Source organism: Coregonus lavaretus (genome assembly GCF_964263955.1).
Source record: "Coregonus lavaretus genome assembly, chromosome: 27".
Lineage (NCBI taxonomy): Eukaryota > Metazoa > Chordata > Actinopteri > Salmoniformes > Salmonidae > Coregonus > Coregonus lavaretus.
The window spans coordinates 25,436,172-25,458,263 of NC_140014.1; the positions used below are offsets into that span (position 1 = coordinate 25,436,172).

A 22,092-nucleotide genomic window follows, 5' to 3' on the forward strand; every position below is an offset into this window, starting at 1 on the left:
ACAACATGGCAAGACAACCAATGCAAGAGGAGTTGGCTAAAGCCGATCAAGAGATCTGGCTACCAGGCTAATTTGAAGTATCTTACTGACCGTTGCCTCCCAGCAGCTCCATGGCGCTGACGCAGGGCTCCTCCTCATCCTCCTCTTCCTCATCTGCCACATCATCATAGACCACAGGCCCACTCTCAACCAGCACAGAGTGGGGCACCACCTCAGAGGCCACCGGCAGGGGGTTGGCTTTCTGAGGAACCAATAAGGAAAAATCCACCAAGTCAGTCCCCAACTGGTAATCTGATTCTGCACACTATCTGCAACCTGAGCCTGAATACATGCTCAATACAGAGGTTATAGCTAGCCTGATCTCCCATCCAGGTCCTACTGCATGTGGGTATGGGGATGAGGCAGGTGGGGGATCCACAGTGTGATGGAGAGACATTTCAGCTCCCACTGCAGCAGCATGTCTGAGCCCCTGCTAGGCTCTCTATACCCTCCCTCCATGGACGCCCTGCTGGGCCCAGCCTCCCAGTGCGGAAAATGTCTCCACATAATAGGAGCCGGAAGTCTCATTAATTACCATGAAAAGGAGGGAGAAAAAATATAATACAATTATTCTCCAGACTAATTAGAGGGTGGGTGACTGCCTGGTCACTGTATGGTGAGGAAGGGTCTGTGAGTCCTGTGAAGGAGATATGGGAGGCAGGGAGTGTTGAAGACATACTCATTCAACAATCACACAGTTTTAATTGGTGGAATCAGGTCAGTCATAACAGTGTGATGAGTCAGTGGTTCTCTGCCATAGCTTACACTGGGGGAAAGGCTGGATGAACTCGACTAGTCACTCAGCTTTAAAGCCTGGAACAGTGAAATTAGGCTAGTCTCTATTCTATTGCAGAGAGGTTTATCACAGGAGCCTGCCAGTTTCTCTGAGCTTGACATTTAAACAGACATTTATTGCCAAAACTGTCAGGCGGAAGCACTGCACTGCGCTGGGTAACTCAAAGTACCATTTACTCCTAGGACATCTGTTTTGGAAATACAAAGAGAACCAGAAAAGATGCCAGGCAACAGCAAAGCACACATCTCCTTTCTCTCTCCTGTGCTCCTTGCAGGAATGAACGACAACATTACATAACATGAATTCCAAGCAAACCCGGCCCCAACCAATCAGAGAAGCCATTTGTTGCCAGTTCCCAGAGGGTGGTGAGGAGTTGCTTAGTAACAAGCCTTGTTGACCCGGCCCCTCGTGGCAATGTTTTCTTCCTGGTTGCTGTAGCCTGCACTGGGAGATTCCATTCATGGCTGCCAACACCACATGAGTGAGAGAGAGAGCGAGCAAGCGGGAGTGGAGCGTGACAGCAGCAGAGGGATGAAGAGTGGGTGAGCGAAAGAGTGCAGGAGAAAGAGAGGCTCCCTCCTGTACGTTCCAGCCCACACCGCTTGAGTGCATGTGAACAACTCAGCGGGACATGGCCGCAGTCCTCTCTCATTAGTGAGCCTGCTGCTGGAGAATCACTCTCTCCCACCTGGTCCTTGGGAGACTAAAGGGTTGGTTAAAGAAAATACTCACCCAATTTGAATATTATATCGTATTTGTGCATCTGTGAGCGATGTTCTATTGATACCCGGGGTCATTTCATGTTTTCATGTGTTTCTGAGCAATCACCGTGCAAGCAGGCAGAAATACAGCCTGTATGATGGGTTTTGCATCATATGAGGATATAACATTCAAAATGGGTGAAAACCATACGTAGTGACAAAGAATCATGACTTCTTAATTCTTATTTTCTCAAGATATAGTCTGTTAGCGATAGTAGGCTTGGGCGGTATACCGTATATACAACCTATACCAGGGTATTTGGAAAAAGCCACGGGATGGTTTTTCAATACAGTCAAAACTATTTATTTGAAGTTTTTAAAAATATATATTTGAATATTTGTAGCTACTTTAAGTAAATACCTGCAGTCAACTTGTGCAATACGTTAGGAGATAAAGAACATTGCGTTCTTCATTTCACCTGTCACATTATTATGTAGCTTGCGGTAGTCCCCAGTCACATGGTGTTTGTTTACAAGCACACAATGAGAGATCGGAGCCTTGTGAGTCACTCACTGTGGTGCAACATGCGCCAGGTGATCTAATTACAGTATGGAATTCACAACTAAAATGTTTGCCATCTAGATATCTTATAACTATTAAGTTAACTGTCTAAAATGTGCTAAATGCTCTGCAGTTGTGTATGTGGTTTGCTAATTTAGTAGCTTGGTAGCCATCTAGCTAAGTGGTTAGCTTCTTCCAAAATCAAGCATCCGCTTGGTAACAGCAGAGAATCCCCTCCTGGATCAAGAGTCTTGCTGGCTAATAATCGTTTTGTGCATGCAACAAACCTAGTAGCGTTTTTGAGTTACTTGTATAGTTTAGGTCAGAAACTGTACGAAATGTTTGCAATGCGCTTGTAAGCACTTAGTTAGCACTCTCTATGAGGATTCCTTAGTACTTGTTAGCATTCTGGTAAGTGAAATTTTTTGGGCTTTGAATATAATAACTTTTTTAATAAATACCTGCAGTCAACTTGTGCACTAGGTAATAGATAAAGCAGATCGTGTTCATCATTTCACCCGTTAGATAATTTTTCATTATGAAGCTTACCAGTACTAGTTTCCCAAAACAGCGGTTTGAGCCAGTCACGTGTTTGTTTACAAAGAAGCACAACAAGCAAAAATGGGAGCTTCATAAGGTGTCACTCCTGCAGCGCAACCTAAGTGAGGTGATCAAGTTACACTTGTATGAAATTCACTAATGTTTGCCAGCTATATACCTATTAAGTTAACTATCTATCTAGCTAAGATGTGCCAAATAAATTCTCTCCAGCTGGGTTTTGCTAACTTGCTAATGTTGCTAACTTGCTAATGTTAGCTAAGCTTGCAAGATCAAGCTTCTTGGTAACAGCAGCAGAGGCAATCCCCTCCTGGATTAAGATCCCTGCTGCCTAATATTTGTTTTGTGCGTGCTGCAAACTGGCGCAGTGGTCTAAGGCACTGCATCGCAGTGCTAGCTGTGCCACTAGAGATCCTGGTTCGAATCCAGGCTCTGTCGTAGCCGGCCGCGACCGGGAGACCCATGGGGCGGCGCACAATTGGCCCAGCGTTGTCCAGGGTAGGGGAGGGAATGGCCGGCAGGGGATGTAGCTCAGTTGGTAGAGCATGGCGTTTGCAACGCCAGGGTTGTGGGTTCGATAAAATAATGTATGTGCTAACTGTAAGTCGCTCTGGATAAGAGCGTCTGCTAAATTACTAAAATGTAAATGTAAAATGTGTTTTCAGATACTTGCTTAACTTTATGAGCTGGGTTGTCTGTCCTAGTAGTAAATGTTTGCATGCACTCGTTACCATTTACCTAGCATCCGCTATGAGAATTTCTTATTACTTGTTAGCATTTTGTTAGCATTCTGGTAAGTTACGTTTTTTGGGTTAGGTTTATTTTTACAATAAAACATTTTTAAAGAAGCGCCCCTTGTGTGCACTACCGGTAATACCGTATATCCCTGGATGGCACAGGCACGGTATGAAGGTATGGAAATCTGGATACCCTAAGCGATCGTAAAAGTGTGCGTGTGTGTGTGTGTGTAAGTAAGAGACAGAAGCAGGTGTAACATCTTACCTGGTCTAGAGCCAGCTTCTTAGGGGGCTGTGCTGATATGAAGGGCCATAACCTGAGAGACAAAAAAAACTTTGAAGAATAGACCACGTGGCATAACTGCAATGAATGGCAGAGATGGCCGTTGAGAACAAGGACACAAAGGCTGGAGCTACATATCATCATGCACACAAAGAGAGAGAGAAAGATATTCTAACAGACAGACAGACACAAAACACAGACAGAAAAAATATTATTACTCGACACATTGGAAAGAATTAACAAAAAAAACTTGCCCTAAACATCAGAGCCACAGGTAACTTCCACAAAGCCGTGAACGATTTGAGAGACAAGGCAAGAAGGGCCTTCTATGCCATCAAAAGGAACATAAAATTCAACATACCAATTAGGATCTGGCTAAAAAATACTTGAAATCAGTTATAGAACCCATTGCCCTTTATGATTGTGAGGTCTGGGGTCTGCTCACCAACCAAGAATTCACAAAATGGGACAAACACCAAATTGAGACTCTGCATGCAGAATCCTGCAAAAATATCCATAAAACACTAAATAATGCATGCAGAATTACTTGACACATTGGAAAAAAATTACAAAAAACTGGCAAACTAGAATGCTATTTGGCCCTAAACAGAGAGTACACAGTGGCAGAATACCTGACCACTGACTGACCCAAAATTAAGGAAAGCTTTGACTATGTACAGACTCCGTGACCATAGCCTTGCTATTGAGAGAGGCCGCCGTAGGCAGACCTGGCTCTCAAGAAAAGACAGGCTATGTGCACACTACCCACAAAATGAGGTGGAAACTGAGCTGCACTTCCTAACCTCCTGCCAAATGTATGACCATATTAGAGATATATTTCCCTCAGATTACACAGACCCACAAAGAATTAGAAAACAATCCATATCTATTGGGTGAAATACGACAGTGTGCGATCACAGCAGCAAGATTTGTGACCTGTTGCCACAAGAAAAGGGCAACCAGTGAAGGACAAACACCATTGTAAATACAACCCATATTTATGTTTATTTATTTTCCCTTTTTTACATATTTACAACACTGTACATAGCCATAACATGACATTTGAAATGTCTCTATTCCTTTGGAAATTTTGTAATGTTTACTGTTCATTTTCTATTGTTTATTTCACTTTTGTTTATTATCTATTTCACTTGCTTTGGCAATGTAAACATATGTTTCCCATGCCAATAAAGCCCTATGAATTGAATTGAGAGAGAGCAAGAGACTAACAGACAGACAGAAGGGTACCAACAGCAGCAGTAATTCCTGGGGAAGAAGATCTCCAGTGGATGAAATTAGAATCTCTCCTGGAGGCTCTCTGCCCCGCCCGCCCGCCCGCCAGCCCTGGTGAGAGGCGCTCCCCTGGGGGCTTACTGTAAGTGCCTTACTCACACTGATAAGAGTGGAAAGAGAGCACTTTTAATTAATCTGCTTTTCAAGGAGGAGGGAGGAGGAGAGGGTGTGTGTGTTCACTGTTCAGCAAGCATGGCATCTTCACTCTCTTTGTCAGAGCTTATTAGAAAAGCATCCAGCAGCTCCAGCCTATTCTGGGCTTAGTGGGGCTGGCCCACAGACCTTGTACTAGACAGGACTGGGGGAGCAGGGTTCCCTAATGGGTCCCTTTCACTTTAGTTTCCAATCACAAACACAGGATCTTAGAGGCACCAGCACATACAGTTATACACATACAGTAATCTATTCACTGTTGTGAGATGGAAAATGCAAATGAAATTTTAATTAAATTAGTTGTATGAGGAAGTTATGGTATAAATATATGATTATGATAATAAATCAGGGCTTCAAACTACATTTTCCAGGCTGGGCCTGAAGTCTGAGGCAAAGTTCCTCCCTCCTCACAATCAAACTATGCATAAAGATAAACCACCCACCAAAACTGTGGTGGCCACTCGCTCGTTTCCAGTACACACACACTTATTCATCCAGATTCTCCTTTGGCAGGGCTCCATTCACCCTGCAGTGCATTCTGGGACAGACAGGGCAGAGCTTGGCAGCGTGAGACACTGATAGGGCCAAAAGGAGCTCCACATGGCACTGACACCATTCATACTCTACTATAGCATCTCACTACAACACACTCAAAGAGAAACCTCTCCCACACACAAAAGTACCTGCTTGAGTAAGAACAAACTCCTACAGTGTATGAGGGTCCAATGTTTATGATTGTTTAGGCTAGAGGACTAGCCTTGTTTGTTACAAAACAGACATGGCATTTGACAATGAGGATGTGTTTCAGGGCTTTATGAAAGGCTAGGGAGATCATGCTGCCTGGCCCGTGGGAACTCTGACCTCTAAAGAGGATTTTGGAGACGTCAGTCATATGTGGCCTGAGATTGGCCCTGCTGAGATTGGCCCTGCTGAGATTGGCCCTGCTGAGATTGGCCCTGCTGAGATTGGCCCTGCTGAGATTGGCCCTGCTGAGATTGGCCCTGCTGAGATTGGCCCTGCTGAGATTGGCCCTGCTGAGATTGGCCCTGCTGAGATTGGCCCTGCTGAGATTGGCCCTGCTGAGATTGGCCCTGCTGAGATTGGCCCTGCTGAGATTGGCCCTGCTGAGATTGGCCCTGCGTTCCCATATGCCTCTGGGTCTGGGCTAGACTGACACACATCAGAGGGCTGGGGTGGTGTGGTGTGGGGTGGGGTGGTGTGGGGTGGTGTGGGGTGGGGTGGGGTGGGGTGGGGTGGTGTGGGGTGGTGTGGGGTGGTGTGGGGTGGGGTGGGGTGGTGTGGGGTGGTGTGGGGTGGTGTGGTGTGGTGTGGGGTGGTGTGGGGTGGTGTGGGGTGGTGTGGTGTGGTGTGGGGTGGGGTGGGGTGGTGTGGTGTGGTGTGGTGTGGCCGGCGACATGCCGTCTATCAGGGCTCAGGATGGTGGCGTTAGCCGGGAGACTGACAGCATCTGTCTGACACCATGCCCACCAGGGGGAGGATCACAGGGTGATCACACAGACAGGGAGGATCAGACTACTACTACTGTCCTACCATTATACTACAGGTTCACTACTACCACCCTGCATGGGAGTATCACAGGCTCAGTCTGATCACACAAACTACCTCCGCATTAATATCATACTAATACCACCCTGACATGGAGGATCACACAAGCAGACAGACAATGCGGTCAAAAAAGATGAGCAGACTATCTCACAACAAAAGGCAGGCAGAGACACTTTGGTATTTCTGACGAACAGTCCATGTAGGGTAAACATCCATATAAGCCCACTTGCAACTTCTGAGCCAAATAAAATAAAACGACATCATTTTGCTGTGTGATATTTCTTCCAATGAAACTGCTTGTTACATAAATTACACTTATTATTGTAAGCCAATCAGATATGTCAATATTGCGTTATCAAAGCATGTGTGACATGTGCCTGCTGTGATTTTGGTACCTTCAGAAGATAACATTTTTTGCATATTTCTACTCCTGTTTTTGGTAAGTACTCATTTGCTATCAAAATTTAAGTGATTCGTGTTTTGAATAAGACATATGTTAGAATATTACTTGAATTATATTGTTTCTTTTGAAATCAAAAAATGAGTTTTAGCATGCTAGCAAACAGACCACATGCTGCATCAATACAGTAGCTGCATAGTAAACAGCATGATAAGCAGGTATAGTTTACATTTTTGTATGCAGTTTATATTATTATACTGTTAAATAGACAATACATGTGTATGTTTATATTATTAATTTTTTTATCAACATTTTTACCTGGTGGGCTTAAAGGGGATGCTAGCAAAAATATCACACTGTCTGGGGTGGATGTAAATGATTATAGCTAATCACTTCCCTGCATGATACATTTATACTTTTCATGTTATGTTAGTGCACCATATATAGATTTATTTCATATAGTTGTTTTTCTTAATGTCATGTGTGTAGAATAAAATATTCTGTCTTTTAACCATAAATTCACTGATGTTCCCTTTAAGCCCACCTGCTCCCATTAAGCCCACTTGACTGTGTTTCAATTAGGATTTTCTACCTTTTGACCTTTGAACCATTTTCCTCCCTAATTTTGACCTCACCTGATAAATCAGCTCCATAATTCAGATAATACCCATATTTAAATATCAGTCATATTGCATAGGTCAATTCATTCTGGATAGGCCTATATTCTATCCGAACATTAACAATAATTGTTTTATCTTTAGGCCTACTTTGGGATGAGATGACTAAAACACAACAAAAAAAAAACTACAGTTCATGCCCACGCATGATAGAAGCATGCCGTCTTTACAGGGAGGGAACAATGCAAAATCTCTCATTTCTGGCAAAACATTATGGAGTAGACAGGAAGCCGTTGAGGCAGAGAGTGAAGGAGCAGCTGAGCATTGATGCACATTGATGAGTCCAGCGGTAGAGCAGGAGATTTCAGAGTGTCTTCAGGTAGGGTTATACTATAGTGACTGATAGGCTAAGAAAAAGATAACATGAAACAGTGGGTAGCCTAATATGAGGTCATAAAAATGTGATTTTGCCTAATCCAATGGTTCTCAATGTGTGACCTGTGGGTATGTGTGTGTGCGCCTGTGTACGTGTTTGTGTGCACAAGTGTGTGCAATGTGTGTGTGTGTGTGTGTAGGGTCTATCTGCAGACCATGATTACTACATGCCTCGCCCACTATATGCTGCGCCCACTGCCATTGAGGTAGTGCCATGCGAGAGTTGGGTTGGCTACACTAGCTAGCTAGCCCTTGCCGTAACGTTAACAGAACTGCGGGAAAGCAGTGCTCGACAGGCAGGGGCGAAGGATACTGTATACCGGACGGTGTCCCCTAGCTAGCTAGTAGCCTCCTTCATTGAGGGGGTTTTTGGTGGTTGTCTTCCAACGTTATTGGTGCATTACCTCCACCTACTGTGCTGGAGTGTGGGCCAGAGACAGCGCTAGCAGCCTCAATGGCAGTGGGCACAGCATGTAATAAGTGACGCGTAATGGGCGCGGCATGGAGTAAAACGCAGTCTGAAGATGGACATTATTGCAGCAAACTGACGACGGGCTGCCCCAGTCTAACCTCGTGAATGACATCATTACTGGTTAAAGAGACAGCGCACACCTTTATAAAATAAGCTACTTCAATGCAAGTGTTGATCAGTACAATAAAATGGAGTGCATTCGGAAAGTATTCAGACCCCTTGACTTTTTCCACATTGTTACGTTACAGCCTTATTCTAAAATTGATTAAATTATTTATTTTTCCTCATCTATCTATACACAACACCCTATAATGACAAAGCAAAAACAGGTTATACATTTTTGCAAATGTATTTACATAAGTATTCAGACCCTTTGCTATGAGACTCGAAATTGAGCTCAGGTGCATCTGGTTTCCATTGATCATCCTTGAGATGTTTCTACAACTTGGAGTCCCCCTGTGGTAAATTCAATTGATTGGACATGATTTGGAAAGGCACACACCTGTCTATAAAAAGGTCCCACAGTTGACAGTGCATGTCAGAGCAAAAACCATGCCATGAGATCGAAGGAATTGTTCGTAGAGCTCAGAAACAGGATTGTGTCGAGGCACAGATCTGGGGAAGGGTACCAAAACATTTCTGCAGCATTGAAGGTCCCCAAGAACACAGTGGCCTCCATCATTCTTAAATGGAAGAAGTTTGGAACCACCAAGACTCTTCCTAGAGCTGGCCGCCCGGCCAAACTGAGCAATAGGGGGAGAAGGGCCTTGGTCAGGGAGGTGACCAAGAACTCGATGGTCACTCTGACAGAGCTCCAGAGTTCCTGTGGAGATGGGAGAACCTTCCAGAAAGACAACCATCTCTGCAGCACTCCACCAATCAGGCCTTTATGGTAGAGTGGCCAGACGGAAGCCACACCTCAGTAAAAGGCATATGACAGCCCACTTGGAGTTTGCCAGAACGCACCTAAAGGACTCTCAGACCATGAAAAACAAGATTCTCTGGTCTGATGAAACCTAGATTGAACTCTTTGGCATGAATGCCAAGCTTCTCGTCTGGAGGAAACTAGGCACCATCCCTACGGTGAAGCATGGTGGTGGCAGCATCATGCTGTGGGGATGTCTTTCAGCGGCAGGGACTGGGAGACTAATCAGGATCGAGGCAAAGATGAACGGAACAAAGTACAGAAAGATCCTTGATGAAAACCTGCTCCAGAGCACTCAGGACCTCAGACTGGGGCAGAGGTTCACCTTCCAACAGGACAACGACCCTAAGCACACAGCCAAGACAACGCAGGAGTGGCTTCGGGACAAGTCACTGAATGTCCTTGAGTGGCCCAGCCAGAGCCCAGACTTGAACCCGATTAAACATCTCTGGAGAGACCTGAAAATAGCTGTGCAGCGACGCTCCCCATCCAACCTGACAGAGCTTGAGAGGATCTGCAGAGAATGGGAGAAACTCCCCAAATGCAGGTGTGCCAAGCTTGTAGTGTCATACCCAAGAAGAATTTAGGCTGTAAACGCTGCCAAAGGTGCTTCAACAAAGTACTGAGTAAAGTGTCTGAAGACTTATATAAATGTGATATTTCAGTATTTTATTTGTAATAAACATTTCTAAAACCCTTTTTTTTTTGCCCCATGAAATCAGCCAAACAAGCTCAATAACTCAATGCATGCACACACTATTGAATATGCATTCACCTGTATTGTGAATAGGCCTTGGCTACATCTAGATTTACCCAGTTTATCAATAGAGATTTACATTTACATTTTAGTCATTTAGCAGACGCTCTTATCCAGAGCGACATACAGTTAAGTGAGTGCATACATTTTTCATACTGGTCCCCCGTGGGAAACGAACCCACAACCCTGGCGTTGCAAGGGCCATGCTCTACCAACTGAGCTACAGGGGACTACCATTCAAATGTAGTTAGATTGGTAAAAACAAAGTCAAATTGATTGTATTATTGTATAATTGATTCATTAATGCAGGCTCTCTGAAAATGTTTGACGTAAAAAAAATAATGTAATAATATTTAACTCAAAAGATGCCCATCGATTGAACAGAGCAGTAGCTGAGTTTATGTGGTCCTCTGTAGCTCAGCTGGTAGAGCACGGCGCTTGTAACGCCAAGGTAGTGGGTTCGATCCCCGGGACCACCCATACACAAAAATGTATGCACGCACGACTGTAAGTCGCTTTGGATAAAAGCGTCTGCTAAATGGCATATTATTATTATTATTATTATTATTATTATTATTATTATATCTGGATCAAGTACCATGCTGTGACTTTGGCTAATATGCCTTCTTTTTTTGCCGTGGGATCGTTTTGTTATCGGGTATCGAGTATCATGATACTCAACCTGGTAACAAAGTCAAAATTCTGGTATCGTGACAACTACTCATTATTGCGACACCCCTTCAGCTAGAACAGTGGACGTGTTCTAAAAGTCAACTTCTCCCTCGCAGAAGAAAACACGTCTGACACGTCTCCTCTCTAATGAGGGCAGGGGTGGTGTAGGTGTGACAGGAGTGACAGAGATGCCAGCCCAGACCAGTCCCGTCCCGCTCCATCCTTCCTCCCACGGCATGTCCCCTCTCACACCTCGTCCCCCATGAGCTCATACCTTGGACTGGAGTAGGCATGAACACAGCTCAGCTCATTTTGGGGAGAGACACACAGTAACACTGCTCTTTCATTAGGGAGCTGTAACACACCACCACACACCTCCATACTGTCAGATGTCACAGGGACAAACTATACATAGTAGTCGTGGCTTCTAAACTTACCAGAAAAATAAATCTGTCTCGCTCAAATCTAAGGCTACAGATGTTCCATAAAAGCTTATGTCCAAAGAAAAACTACTTATCGACTCTTGTTGGTCCCCAGTGTGTCAATATTTCCATAGTAGCAGTCTGTAATTATTCTACATCCCAAATAAAGCAGCTTCATTCTGATTAAGCATTGATCACTTTTAATCCTCACTAACCCAAAATATCCAAGCACTATCCTAGATCCTCCTCGTCCTTGCAAGGGGACAGATATTGCCTTAAAGTTCAGAGGTCAAACTGGTGTTCAAAATTGAGCCGGCAGCCAATGACGACAGCCTCCTAGGGAGCCCTTTCCCTCTGGACATTGTTAGCAGCAGTGGGGAGTGGCTCCTTGGATAGAGGAGACGTGACGTGTATAAATCACCTCTCCCAAGACAATGGGACATCTGAAGCACTCCTCTATTGGCGTGACGCCTCCCTCCACATGCTGCCTGCCTCCTCCACCTCTCTAAAAGGTCAGACAGGAGACACTTGGGGAGACTCCATCACTCTGCCTGTCCCATTTTCACTCCCCCTCTCTTTCTTACTTCCCCCGACCACTGCTGTCCAACTCTCTCTCTGTTAGACTATTAGTCTCTGCTGGGCTTAACACATTTCTAATCAGCTTACTGCCAATGAGACTAAGCCGGAGCTGAAAAGGCGATTGACGGAGAGTGTTTAGCCAGAGGCTGGCAACTGGTTAGAGCTGGGGGATGGCAACTATGAAATTATAAGAAAATCTTTCAAGCCAAGAGTGAGAGGAGCGAGACTAAAAGACGGCATGTAGGTGTAAAAGAGATGGAATGTTAAGATAAGGTTCCATTAATCAGTAATATAACAAATGAAATGGGGAGACGATTACTGTGAATGAGAAACAAAGAGAAAGCATTTACCCTACATATGAAAGTATAATCTGAGATTTTTGCGTATGGCCCAGTACATCGCTGGGGCCAAGCTTCCTACCATCCAGGACCTCTATACCAGGCGGTGTCAGAGGAAGGCCCTAAAAATTGCCAAAGACTCCAGCCACCCAAGTCAGACTGTTCTCTCTGCTACCGCATGGCAAGTGGTACCGGAGCTCCAAGTCTAGGTCCAAAAGGCTTCTGAACAGCTTCTACCCCCAAGCCATAAGACTGCTGAACAGCTAATCAAATGGCTACCCAGACTATTTGCATTGACCCCCACCCTTTTTTTTATGCTGCTGCTACTCACTGTTTATTATCTATGCATAGTCACTTGACCCCTACCTACATGTACATATTATCTCAATTACCTCTACTAACCTCGACCACCGCACATTGACTCGGTACCGGTACCCCCTGTATATAGCCTCGTTATTGTTATTTTATTGTTGCTCTTTTATTTTTTACTTTAGTTTATTTAGTAAAACAACTTATTTTCTTAAAACTGCATTGTTGGTTAAGGGCTTGTAAGCGTTTCACGGTAAGGTCTACACCTGTTGTATTCGGTGCATGTGACAAATACAATTTGATTTGAACCAATTCTGTCACTATGTGATGATGAGCACTTCACACTGGCAAAGGGTGAGAAACCAGCAGTAGCGAGAAAAGGATTTGGCTGGTGCCAACAGTCACAGTCCTTCTCCTCTGGGATCTCCAGACAGACCACTCTGGTTCAGACACTTCCACAGTGTAGTATGTCCCTGGGCTCACAGAGCTGAAAGAATAATTGTCTGAGTGCTTTGTCACAAAGGCAGATGCTTATACATGAGTGGTGAGTATAAAACAATGTACAGTGAGAAAGGCACTGTAAGAGCATCAGTCAGTCCCTGTGTTACTACTCAAGAGAGACTATTTGACTGGTTCAGGCTGCGGAGCAATGAACTATGACTGTAATATCAACTCTGCCCATCTCAACGGTTCCCATGGTGCTTCTTGGGCTGTGGATGGATATACCGTGGGATAGAGTCCAAACGGCCCACTTTGGAGCTCTCTTCTGAAAAATTCCAACCTTCATTGTACCATTAGTTGTGGGAAAGCTTTAGAAGAACAAAGGTTTGGCTGTTGACAACGGTTTGAAAAACCGAGAGGAGAGAAAGCTGCTGATAGCGGAGCCGGATGTCCACAGAAAAAAAGATGCAATTTCCCAGCAGTCTATAGTCCTCCTGTCCAGCCCAACGTATGCCTCACGTAGGATGGGATGCCCTCTAGTCTGTAGCATTTTAACAGATGGAGCCTGCCTGGCAGTGGCACCCAAAGAGTTGGTTCCTGTGAGAAGCAAATCAAGAGGCGTCCCAAGGAAACATTTAGTGGTCACAGTCAGTCAGGGGTTGCAGGGCAGTGGGGGAGATCAGAGAGAGTCCAGGGAGGGGCTGGAAACCAGAAGGAGATTATACTCTCCCAATAGAGCTGCTACTATTCCTAGAAAAACACTTATTTTGAGTGGACTGGAAATAAAGTGTGAAGCGTAGTGGTCCATGTGGGGGTGATCTAATGTCTCTACTCTGATGATGACACCTGCTCTGAGAGGCTGAATAGGAATGCAGAGAAAAGTATTAATTCTACACAGGCAGCAGAGATAAAAATCGATAGTCAGAAACTCTTGCCACAGCCCTCTCCATTAGACCAGACTGTGGATCAGAGCTTCCACTAGAACTTTAGGGTCAGATTTACACTTCTGAAACCCAACTCAGACCGAAACCATACAACCCACCCCCCTCCCTTGGTGAAATATGCAGTCAAGAATTCCCCCCCAAAAAGTATGGAATGGGAAAAGGGCTTTAAAAAGAGAGAAGAAAGAAAACCAGCTTTGAATGGGAAAAGAGGGGAACAGATTAAGGCAGGAGGAGAGGGAAGAAAAAAAAAGCACTGGAGGGCAATTATCTGGAAGAGTGCTTTTCCATCCTCCAGACGGAATGAAGGGAACTGGGAGGCCCTGTTTGGCAGCTGGCTGGAGAGGCGTGGAGCGATATGAAGGGAGAGGGATGGAAGGATTGGTGGGTGGGAGTGGGGGTCCTGTAAAGTACAGGCTTGTGACTGGGTGAAGGACTCTGGGAAAGGGGGAGCTCAGGGGCCTTCCCTGGAGGCCAGGCTGGCCGTGACTGAGGAGGGGAGACACTGTACAAAGCAGGCCTGAGACTGTGCAGGGTCAGGGACCGGTTCCTACAGGGGAGAGCCCTTAAGTGGAGTGGTGTGGGGGAGCAGAGCTGTGGTTGAAGGTGAGAAGGAGCACAATGCTTCAGTGTAGCAGTCAGTAAGGCCTGGAAGCAGGCAGCACAATGGACTTATTGTCAGCCACCGCTCTCCTCCACTTCCCTAGTTCTCCCTGACACCATGTCTCCCCTTTTAAATAACCACACAGCAACCTTTTCAGACCTCCAGTAACAGTCACCTCATCAAACAAACAGTGAAAAGGACTCTTTCTGCAGTCAATGGTCAAGTCATGTTTTAATTTAAATGTCACAATTTCTGAGGTACAATGTGAGCAAAGATGTCAAATTATCAACATAGTGATATAGAAAAAGTAGCTGTTTGGATAAACCATGGTGTGATCCCGTCCTGTGGTTAAAACACTTTTTGTTGAGCAAGCAAAACTAAAGTGCAAAGCTCTGCTTTTTCTCAGCAAGTGGATGTGAGTCTTAAAAGCTACCTGCTAGCAAAAGCACTGTTTCATTCAGGAAAAACAAGTGTTGAAAGTGTACAATGAATGATTCAATAACCATAACGTACATGAATCATTTGACATGAATGCATTTTAAAAACTTTTACGGGCGGACAGTTGGACGGAAAATTGTCATTCTTAAAGGGGGAAAAGGTTCTTCCATGAAGCCCTCTTTAATAGCAGAAAAAACACGTAACTGGAGATGTCTTGAAAGTGTAGGCCTACAGTAAACGTCAGCTTTCCAAGGAAGTGCTAGGTTACTCTGACTGGAGCAACTACAGTGGGGAAAAAAAGTATTTAGTCAGCCACCAATTGTGCAAGTTCTCCCACTTAAAAAGATGAGAGGCCTGTAATTTTCATCATAGGTACACGTCAACTATGACAGACAAAATGAGATTTTTTTTTCCAGAAAATCACATTGTAGGATTTTTAATGAATTTATTTGCAATTATGGTGGAAAATAAGTATTTGGTCAATAACAAAAGTTTCTCAAAACGTTGTTATATACCCTTTGTTGGCAATGACACAGGTCAAACGTTTTCTGTAAGTCTTCACAAGGTTTTCACACACTGTTGCTGGTATTTTGGCCCATTCCTCCATGCAGATCTCCTCTAGAGCAGTGATGTTTTGGGGCTGTCGCTGGGCAACACAGACTTTCAACTCCCTCCAAAGATTTTCTATGGGGTTGAGATCTGGAGACTGGCTAGGCCACTCCAGGACCTTGAAATGCTTCTTACGAAGCCACTCCTTCGTTGCCCGGGCGGTGTGTTTGGGATCATTGTCATGCTGAAAGACCCAGCCACGTTTCATCTTCAATGCCCTTGCTGATGGAAGGAGGTTTTCACTCAAAATCTCACAATACATGGCCCCATTCATTCTTTCCTTTACACGGATCAGTCGTCCTGGTCCCTTTGCAGAAAAACAGCCCTAAAGCATGATGTTTCCACCCCCATGCTTCACAGTAGGTATGGTGTTCTTTGGATGCAACTCAGCATTCTTTGTCCTCCAAACACGACGAGTTGAGTTTTTACCAAAAAGTTCTATTTTGGTTTCATCTGACCATACGACATTCTCCCAATCCTCTTCTGGATCATCCAAATGTACTCTAGCAAACTTCAGACGGGCCTGGACATGTACTGGCTTAAGCAGGGGGACACGTCTGGCACTGCAGGATTTGAGTCCCTGGCGGCGTAGTGTGTTACTGATGGTAGGCTTTGTTACTTTGGTCCCAGCTCTCTGCAGGTCATTCACTAGGTCCCCCCGTGTGGTTCTGGGATTTTTGCTCACCGTTCTTGTGATCATTTTGACCCCACGGGGTAAGATCTTGCGTGGAGCCCCAGATCGAGGGAGATTATCAGTGGTCTTGTATGTCTTCCATTTCCTAATAATTGCTCCCACAGTTGATTTCTTCAAACCAAGCTGCTTACCTATTGCAGATTCAGTCTTCCCAGCCTGGTGCAGGTCTACAATTTTGTTTCTGGTGTCCTTTGACAGCTCTTTGGTCTTGGCCATAGTGGAGTTTGGAGTGTGACTGTTTGAGGTTGTGGACAGGTGTCTTTTATACTGATAACAAGTTCAAACAGGTGCCATTAATACAGGTAACGAGTGGAGGACGGAGGAGCCTCTTAAAGAAGAAGTTACAGGTCTTTGAGAGACAGAAATCTTGCTTGTTTGTAGGTGACCAAATACTTATTTTCCACCATAATTTGCAAATAAATTCATTAAAAATCCTACAATGTGATTTTCTGGAGAAAAAAATTCTCAATTTGTCTGTCATAGTTGACGTGTACCTATGATGAAAATTACAGGCCTCTCATCTTTTTAAGTGGGAGAACTTGCACAATTGGTGGCTGACTAAATACTTTTTTTCCCCACTGTATACTGAACAAAAATATTAAACGCAACATGCAATAATTTCAACGATTCTACTGAGTTTCAGTTCATATAAGGAAATCAGTTAATTCAAATGAGTTCATTAGGCCCTAATCTATGGATTTCACATGACTGGGCAGGGGCACAGCCATGGGTGGGCATAGGGCCAACCACTTGGGAGCCAGGCCCACGGAGTCAGGCCCAGCCAATCAAAATGAGTATTTCCCCACAAAAGGGCTTTATTACAGACAGAAATACTCATCAGCTGTCCAGGTGGCTGGTCCTCTGGTAGAGCACGGCGCTTGTAACGCCAAGGTAGTGGGTTCGATCCCCGGGACCACCCATACACAAAAAATGTATGCACTTATGACTGTAAGTCACTTTGGATAAAAGCGTCTGCTAAATGGCATATTATTATTTATTATTATTACATTTACATTTACGTCATTTAGCAGACGCTCTTATCCAGAGCGACTTACAGTTAGTGAATACATATTTTTTTATACTGGCCCCCCGTGGGAATCGAACCCACAACCCTGGCGTTGCAAACGCCATGCTCTATCAACTGAGCTACATCCCTGCCGGCCATTCCCTCCCCTACCCTGGACGACGCTGGGCCAATTGTGCGCCGCCCATGAGTCTCCCGGTCGCGGCCAGCTGCGACAGAGCCTGGATTCGAACAAGGATCTCTAGTGGCACAGTTAGCACTACGATGCAGTGCCTTAGACTGCTGCGCCACTCGGGAGGCCCAGTGAAGAAGCCGGATGTGGAGGTCCTGGGCTGGTGTGGTTACACGTGGTCTGCGGTAGTGAGGCCGGTTGGATGTACTGACAAATTCTCTAAAACGACGATGAGGTGGCTTATGGTAGAGAAATTAATATAAAATTATCTGCCAACAGCTCTTGGCAAATGAGAAATGTTCACTAACAGGGATGTAAACAAATATGTGCACAAAATTTGAGAAATAAGCTTTTTGTGTGTATGGAACATTTCTGGGATCTTTTATTTCAGCTCATGAAACATGGGTTGAGAGGGTTGGGCTGGTCGATTGGAGCTGCAACCAGATCACCCCAGTAACATTGACCGTACCAGGAGGGGAGGGGGGGGGGCCTCCCCTGGATGTCACTAAAGGGCTGGGTCTAGGCTGAGCTGGGTCTAACACCTGCAAGAAGGTTCCACACAAATTTGATTTATTGAGGTGTTTTTTTTTGGGGGGGGGGGGGGGGGGGGTTTAAGAGGGAAAGTTGGGAAACCAATTTCAGTAATACCAAGCAAACAGAAAAGTCAAACGACTTCTCAAAACTGAAGAAATTGATTAAATTCAGCAGAAAGCCTCACAGTGGATCATAACAGAAAGAGGGAGAGAAAAAAGAGAGAATGAGATCAAGCAAATCCTGGCAGAGAGAGAAGGTAAATCTCACGGAAGCAGAGTCCCGTGGGAGTGAGTTGCGGGCTGAGAGAGTCCACAGCATTCCAGAGAAAAAGGGAAAGGAATTCAAGCATCTGTCTGCTTGTCGCTGGTGATTATTCCAGGCTAAGGAAAAGTGCAGCCTCATCATTATTGAGAAGAGCAGCAACATCGCTTCAACAGGCTGGGAAGTGGGCATGTTGCCCCTAGTGACAGACAGGAGGCTCGGAGAAGGACAAAAATACTGTTGCATCACTCACATTTCCATTCATCTCCCATTTATTCTACACTGCTGCCATCAGTCAGTCCTGAAGCTTAAATCAGCCAATATTGAATATATTGAACAATATATGACAGTGAACAGCAGTGGTATTATTAGATAGACTGAGTCACACTGTGGTTCTGCTCCACCTACCTCTTGCCCAGGGTGCTGAGTGGTGTGCCCAGGCTCAGAGGGACGTTGGTAGGTTTACGGTATCGTCCAGTCAGCCTCTGGGCTCCAGGGGTGGCTCCTTTCGGGGACTCTGCTGTCTGGCGGGCTGGACTGGCGCTGGGCTTGATGTTCAGCTCCTTCAGGATGTCGTAGTTGATCTTAGTGGAGATCTTCTTCTGCTCCAGCATCTTCTCTATGGCCTCGTTGGCCGTGCTGGCATGGATCGGAGCCCGCTTCTTGGAGCCCGAGCTCTTGGGCTACAGGGCACACAGTGGGGTTTCAAATCACTCAATATCTAATCAAATGCAATTACTTGTGCAAAATGGTGATTTAGCTTAATGTACATTTGTAACTATACTTTGCATAACAAAGGGATGCTCTAGCTATGCTGCAGTATTATGGGAGGGGGCTGATTGTGAAGTTGGACAGCATGGCATAAGGTGGTTGGATCAGTGCTGTCAAAGACTCCACACCTCATTAGGTATCTGTTGCGCTGCAGTTAATCCAGCTAGTTAAAACCACAGAGCAGATGTTGGACCTAACAAAGAGCCTGGGCCTTGCCAAATACTGACGTGAAATGAGAAACCCACCAGAGTGGAAAATATGCACACACACATTGACACACCAGAGCTTAGTGTGTCTGTCTGTCTTCTCAGCAACGAGAGTGCTCAGAGGGCTTTAACATACCCAGGCCACCCCAAGCTCACTGCTTCTTTAGACCAGTGGTTCTCAACTGGTTTAGCCTCGGGACCCAAATTGAACCACGTTGTCTCAGTCGCGATCCAATAATCGTGTCACAATTTTTTGTTGTTGCCAAAATAAAATCTGGAAAAATATGTTTAATGCTATATTGACAGTAAATGTACCAAATATATACATTTACATTTTAGTCATTTAGCAGACGCTCTTATCCAGAGCGACTTACAGTTAGTGAGTGCATACATTTTCATACTGGCCCCACGTGGGAAACAAACCCACAACCCTGGCGTTGCAAGCACCATGCTCTACCAGCTGAGCTACAGGGGACCCCTATATGACAAGGGAACAACAGTACCACCTTTATCATTGTCAATAATTCCACTTTGCAACATATTGTTGATGAAGAATGTTAAGCTCACTGGTGTGAGACCACAAAAATCAACCGAATCCACTAAATAGCGCTGCTAATAATTCTATATTGAAAATACTGTGATTGAAGAAAAATAGGTTTGTTATCATTTATACACACTTTCTACCTGATTTTAGTTGTTTAAGTTCAGACTGGAGTATCTTTAGACAGAAAAATACAGTACTGTTTTTATTCAGACACTCAGTTGAGAATTGCTGCTTTAGATTATCAGGATGTACCTTCTTTTCCTTGTAAATCCCCAGCTCCTTCTCTTTCGCTATCCGCTCTTCCTTTTCTGAAAGTATAAAATGTGGATTGGGAATTCAATTAGAAATGTAGTTATTTGTAAGGAGAGTCAAGACAAAACAGTTTATTACAATATGTGCCTGGTGTGGTGTGGCCATGGTGCGAATTACGGGGGAGCCAGGGGGGGCTCAGCTCTCCTGAATGAGACGTTAGCTCCCATAAATGCAACAAAAGTCAAACTTTGGAGGGGGGTCTCTAAATAATGTTAATTTAACCATTCTTATTTGTTTCAAATGCAGTGGTAAATAAAAGCTTTCAAGGAAACGAACAACCCCACCTCTCTGTCATGGTTTATTTCTATGTGGTGGCGCTGTCCACTCAGTGGTGCTGAATTTCGGCCTCAGCTGAGCTCCTTCACGCATAGATTTTCCTTTGTACTTCCTCATTTTCACCATGCGTTCGTGATAAAAATTGCCTTTATTCCAATGCATTCGATTTATCCGTTGATTTCTCATTGTTTGCTTTTGTCAGTCAGCTGTTTAGAGCGCACATTGCTTTGTTTTTCAGGTGCGTGCAGGTGCTGGTGTTCTCCATGCCATCCAGGGCCAGAAGTAGTAGACCATTTATTTAGCTTTATTATTATCTATCAATATTTGTTTTCTTTCCTGGATCAGCTGATGAAGTTCGACAATATCACTAGACAACTAGCCTAGAGCTAGACACCAATGCACATCCAATAAGTATACGTTAATGACCCTATGCCTATAGATTTGGTTAGAAGCATTCAATTTTGCAATGGCATAGGTCTACATTGTCTGGGATTTGTGTGCCCATGAGAACGGTTTTCACGGCGAAACATTATGAACAGTTATGTAGGCATAGTTACACTTACGGTGCATTTCCCGAGATCTCCAAGATCCATGATTCATACAGGGTTTAAGTTCAATGTTCTAATTAAATTGTTAAATGCTTAATAATGACAAATAACTTGTGTCATTAATGTTAGAAAGGGTAGTGTTTTATGTCACACGATCTGTGAAGACTCCAAGCATTAACTCATGAATTATGGACAACTCACGAACTAGGGTGTAAAACATGTTTTGACCAACGCATATATTATATTGAATGCTACCTATTCTGCGTGTGTTAATGCATTTAAAATTGCCTCGGCTGAGAGGGTAGGCTACCAGCAGTGGTGTAGGCCTAGTGGCAGGTAAAGGCAAGTAAACACTGTTTACCCACCTTTTTCAGAAAAATGCATTGAAAGTATAGGGGGCTTAACTTTTTTCACCGTTTACCCACCTATTTATTTTACAACTACACACTGGCTACAGGTAAGGCTATTTGAAGTTAATTGTAATACACATTGTAGCCTAGTCTAGTAAGTTCACTGTGTGTTAGGGTGACCATCCCATCTTTCCCGGGACAGTTTCAGCCCGATTTCAGGTGTCCCAACTTTTCAGGCTACAAAAAAGGTCAATTTGTCAGCAAGACACAGCAATTAATGTAGGCCAAATCAATGGCAATCACTGAATGTCATTAGGCACACATTTTGGTGTTTTGTAACAGATCTATTTCCATTAATCAAATAGCGTGAGAAGGCTATACATGCAGTTTGGATGCTGGAATTATTTTGGAGTTGACGAACATGCACAGGTAGCCTACTTTTTGAAGTGATTTGTTTGACAATCAGATGAAAACATCATGACTGGTTGTATTCATGCCACATTAAAAGGTAATTAATTTGTATAGTTCAAATGACGTCTATTATTAGGCACATTCATTTTGCAATACAGAGACCCCCTGGGTGTGACTGTACCTTTCTGCTCTTTCAAGTAGTCTTCATTCTGTTTCATCCAAAGCGCAGTCTTGATTTTCACCTCTTTGTCATTCAGGAGATACTGCAGAGAATAGTACATAAATGACATAAAGTACATAAATTACCTTAGTTATGCATTTCCAGATTTTATTTGCTGGCAA

General features: G+C 44.3%; 1 protein-coding gene across 1 annotated transcript in view; it reads right to left on the reverse strand.

Moving 5' to 3' along the window:
• The window catches only part of LOC311102902 (transcription factor IIIB 90 kDa subunit-like), a 56,168-nt gene that overhangs the window by 1,794 nt on the left and 32,282 nt on the right, over positions 1-22,092 (reverse strand). Inside the window, exons 14-18 of the mRNA XM_084144375.1 lie at positions 21,932-22,013; positions 20,106-20,161; positions 18,741-19,015; positions 3,659-3,710; positions 91-241 (exon numbers count right to left, since the gene is read on the reverse strand). Coding sequence (XP_084000501.1) covers positions 91-241; positions 3,659-3,710; positions 18,741-19,015; positions 20,106-20,161; positions 21,932-22,013 — 616 coding nt within the window. The remainder of the gene's footprint in view (positions 1-90; positions 242-3,658; positions 3,711-18,740; positions 19,016-20,105; positions 20,162-21,931; positions 22,014-22,092) is intronic.